Genomic DNA, 4,689 nt, shown 5'->3' with positions numbered 1-4,689 from the left:
CAGCAGCCGCTGACTTTTTCTCAGCACTGCCAAGGAATCCCTGTGGGTGGGCGAGGGCTGAGCACTCTGTTAGGCCAGGCCCAGCTCCGGGGCAGTGCTTAGGGGGTGAAGCAGAGCCCAATTTGCCACTGGCACCAAGGCGAGCAGCCCAGAGCCCTTTGCAGATGTGCCCAAGTGCCCTGCACTAGTCAGTCTGCGACTTCATGCAGGACAGACTCAACGGAGAAGTTCCAACTGTAGCAGAAAGGACTCGGACTCAGGAGATGCCCTCCTCAGTGCAGTGCACGGGAGAGGTGGCAGGGCTTGGCTGTGGTCTCCCTGGCTTCTGGGATGTCCTAAGGGCTGGAGAGCCTCTGGACTCCCCATCTCTGTTTGGCTAGGCAGGGAAGTCAACCCTGCTGCCCTGTAGTCACTGCACCCCCAGGGGCCACAATGTAAATGTCTGCCAGAGCCACACACGTTATTGCTCCTGCCCCTCAAATGAGCAGGTTGCTCCCACTTGCCCTGCAGAAGTGGTCCCCCTTTCCCTGCATCCTGATTATGGCCAGACTGCCAACTGCTCATGACCTCATGCAAATGAATATTGTGTGCTTACCTAGGATTGGCTGGTGAGTCAGGTATGCAAATAATTACTGTGTGCTTACCTGGGGTTGGCTGGTGAGCCAGATATGCAAATGAATACTGTCTGCTTACCTGGGATTGGCTGGCGAGCCAGGTATGCAAATTGGCTCATGGAGACTTGATCTGGTTTGAAAGATGCTGCCCCAGAGAAGAGGTGGGGTGAGGATCCACACTATTTGTATAAAATACTAGAGGCCTGATGCACAAAATTCATGCAAGAGTAGGCCTTCCTTCCTCCGACCGCCGGCAGGCACCCGTGACCTGGGCTTCCTTCACAGCCCCGCTTCGCCTGGAAGGTCGTTTGGTCTAATTGGCATATTATGCTTTTATTATTATAGATTCTTCTGGGTGTTTACTAAGGAGCGTAGTTGAGAGAGTGAGGCTGAAATGCCTCTTTCCTTCTCTCTCCTGACTCTGGAGTTCACTTGGGGGCCTCATAGGTGCTGGCAGCTGTCTTTGGGGTTAATGTTTAGTTTATTGAAATGGAGCCGGACAGAGAGGCGAACCCACAGCCCAGGGAGCTGAGATGGGCCTTGCCAGGCATTCTCTTCCTGGGAGGTCCGGACCCGCCTGTGGGCCTGTGTCCCCGGGCGCTCTGGGCGTCGGAGAGGAGGGAAGGACCTTGAAGGACGGGCTCTCCAGGGAGACTCCGGAGGAGCTGGGTTTCATTCCTAGGGAGTTGCTGCTGACCTCTGAGGTCCAGAGGCAGGAATCAGAGAAGAGAGGTGACAAGGTGATGCCTTAATTCAGGTACTCTTACCTTGCAGGAGAGGGTTATTACGGGGGGAGGAGGAAAGATGGCTACTTCTTATGCAACTTTAACAAGTAAAATAAATTCCCCAAATCCAAAAGCAAATGAGGATGGAGAATGGCAAGAGTTCTCTCCCACCCCCACTCTACCCCTCCCCTCGTTACATGTCTCCCACGGAGCTTGGTGATGGGAGGGAATGACCATAATAATAGGAGGTGAGCAGCCCCTGGGAGCCTGGGAGGAAGGGGAGGGAGGCCAGGGAAGGGAGGCAAGTGTGAAAGGAGGCGATGTGTGCCCGGAGCTTATGAATACTCTAATGGCTGTGGGTCCAGAAACCAGGAGTCTGAGAGTCGAATGGTTGTTGTAAATTACACATTCATTGTTGCTGTTTGGTTAGAGCCACATATGTCATAGCAAGAAAAAGCATGACCTGTTGTTGAAATCAGCGGTGCTTTTCCTACAGATGTCAAGATGAGCGGGGACGTAGCCGATTCCACAGATGGTCACGGTGCCCTCAGCCAGGTGGACACAGGTAAGAAGGTCTTCTCTTCTGGGGATGGGGCAGGAAAGCAGAGTGTGAGAGAGTTTTTGAAAGTCTTCCAACAACATGGTATCTGTTCTCACTTGGTCCTTTAGCCAATCAGACCCAGAAGGTGGGCCCTAGGGAATGAAGGCATTCCCTGGGGACATGGGTAAGACCCGAGCCTTTGAACCGTACACCTGGATCTGCAGTGGGACAAACCTCTAGAACTTGGCTAGAAGGCCAGACCCTTAAAAACAAAACAAACAAGTCAGGGAGGAGGTTCATGTCTTGATGCTCCACTCCAGCCCCCTGAGGCAGCAGGCGTGTTCCCGGCAGGTGCTGTCTGCAGCAAATGGAGACCAGAGCCTTCCTCCCTCACCCCGATTTCTCATTGGTCCTCAAGGACCCACCAGACCCGTGTGCAGAGGCAGGAACTGGAGAAGGTGAAGCTGTGGGTGTGAGGACTCGCAGAGGGAGGCCTTTGCTGTGTGAAGAAGAAAGAGAGGCAGGGAGAATGGGAAGAAAGTTTCATACCTGCCTGCTTTTAACTCTCTAGTTCAGGCCTTGCTTTGAAAGCTCCATATAATTAAAAATAACTTAAAGAAAGATGAGTATGAATTGTAACCCCACCAAATAACTTTAATAGCATCCCAACAAGACTTCAATTAGCCTTTCATCTGGGTCATTGGAGATGCAGACATTAGAAATGGAAAGGAATTGGTGACCCCAGAGTGAAATACCTTCCCAGTCTTCAGGCAGGCCTCCCGGTACCGCCCGGTTCCATTCTTGAAGCTAAAAGACTGGGTAAGGGATAAAATAACGGAGTTCTTGTGGGCGGGGCATCTGCAGGATGCATTCTCGGTTCCATTTCTGCCCCCAATTTCATACTGAAACAGTGTCTGTTTGCACAGCAGCGTGGAGGCTGCTCGTTGACTTTGTGTGGAGACAGCTGAGCTGGGCGAGCGGGCCCGTGGCATCTGTTTTGCAGGTGATTCACTAGCTGAGTATGTTTTCCTGAGGTTCTGTGGGGTGAGACCCGTCTTTCCCAATTGAGAAGACAGTTCTTTCCAACCTCAGGAACTCCAACGAGGCCTTAAAGCCAGTCCAGCTGGAGAAGGCACAGTCCTGGCTCTGACACACTCTCCTAGAGAAAAACCGGGGCGGGGGGGGGCGTGCCAGGAGAGGAAGGGCTCCGCTCCCCAGGGTGGGGGTGGACGGAGGAGGCGCTGACAGTCTGGGTGAGGCTGGCCTCCTCTCGGGGACGTGGAGCTGGGGACAGGCAGTCGAAGGAGAAAGAATCCAGGTTGAACATAGGTTGAGACTTGGAACCTGATGTCATCTCAGGGTTACTGCCAATCAGTGTGCGCCCTGAGCCCGGCCACCGTGCCTCCGGGGGGCAGGAGCAGGTGGCCTGGAGCAGCGGGCTTAGGCTTGGACAGAGCGGGTGGGAGTCGCAGCTCTGCGCTTCCCCGTGCGTTATCAACACGTGGATTTAGGTGCGTGATCAACACGTGGATTTAGGTGCGTGATCAACACGTGGATTTAGGTGCGTGATCAATACATGGATTTAGGTGCGTGATCAATACGTGGATTTAGCCTCCCCGTCCTGTAACGGGACAGCTCGTGCACATCCCCGAGACTGGCTGAGAGCTGGCGGAGGGCGTGTAAAGGCCTTAGACCTGGCGTGGCTCATGGCGGCTGAGACCATCGCTACCTGAATGGCATTGTTGGGATTCTGTGACCCGGTAATACCTGGCGTTTTGGGGCTGCAGCCAGGGCGGCCCTTCTCCCCTTCATCTCTGCCAAGCAGGTCGGCCCCGGAGAGTGGTCTTTCTCCTTTCACCTTCAGTAAAGGTTGGTGTGTGGCTCCTGGACTCCAAGGAGACAAGTCCACGCTGCCCGGCACTTCCCCGCGGAGCCGTCCCTCCTCGGGGCCCAGCTCAGCGGCTGCAGCACCCCTATTAGGTGATCATCAAATCGCTGCATGTTTTCCAGGGCGAGAAAAAAGAGGTCGCTGATTAAGCAACCACACTTCCTGGAAAGCCACTGTGACTCAGTTCTTACAGAGAGCTAATTATGCGTCACCATGGTTACCAGCCTGGGTTAATGGCTTTCTTTGGGGTTCTAAGAGGCAGAGTCCTCCTCCCAGCAGGGCATGAATGAAGAGGTGGCTTGTGTCTGGGTTTAAAGGAACTATAAACAGAGGTGACCTAGAAAGCCCCAGTGCCCCAGGGCGCCTTCTGTGCTGTGTGAAATCCCCACAAGGCACAGGTTTGGGGGGCAGCTGGGAAGAGGAGCCGCTTTCCCCATCCTCACAGGCCCAGACGGCCAGGGCCCAGGGCGAGCAGTCCCAGGCCCAGACAGGCGCCTGGTTGGAAGGGACGGGGCAGGACAAGTCTTTCTCCCTCTCGTCCTCCTGTCTGGGAGTCGCAGGTGGAGGGTCAGCTGCCCAGGTCTCAGAGAGTGACAGCTCTAGGGCCAGGGAAGGCCCCGCCCTGCCCGTCCTTCCCACCCCAGCAGAGGCTGGAGCGAGCTGTTTCTGGATTTCTGCACTGTCCTCTCCGTCACCCCCACATCCCCCTGAATCGGGGCTCACTGGAGTGCTTGGTAAGGAGATGCCCAATGCATTCCACAAGCTCCCAGGGGTGATTGAGCCCCACGCACCCCTGCAGCGAGCCCACTCGTCTGACCACACTGGTCCCAGCTGACCGCACAGTGAGGAGAGGACAGAGACGGTCGGCTCAGTCCCCTGCAGGGAGACGAGGTCCCCCCTTGGCAGGTGAGGGCGTGGGGT

At 55.3% G+C, this 4,689-nt stretch overlaps 1 protein-coding gene across 2 annotated transcripts in view; it reads left to right on the top strand.

Annotated features, from left to right (window-relative positions):
- POU2F3 (POU class 2 homeobox 3) overlaps positions 1-4,689 on the top strand; it is a 90,082-nt gene that overhangs the window by 4,307 nt on the left and 81,086 nt on the right. For both annotated transcript variants that reach the window (XM_015560645.1, XM_015560647.1), the window contains exon 2: positions 1,836-1,904. In XM_015560645.1, the coding sequence (XP_015416131.1) occupies positions 1,836-1,904 (69 nt within the window). The remainder of the gene's footprint in view (positions 1-1,835; positions 1,905-4,689) is intronic.

Source organism: Myotis davidii, unplaced genomic scaffold (assembly GCF_000327345.1).
Source record: "Myotis davidii unplaced genomic scaffold, ASM32734v1 scaffold355, whole genome shotgun sequence".
Taxonomy (NCBI): Eukaryota; Metazoa; Chordata; class Mammalia; order Chiroptera; family Vespertilionidae; genus Myotis; species Myotis davidii.
Note: the sequence above shows the minus strand (reverse complement) of the source record. Positions and strands in the feature narration are given on the sequence as shown.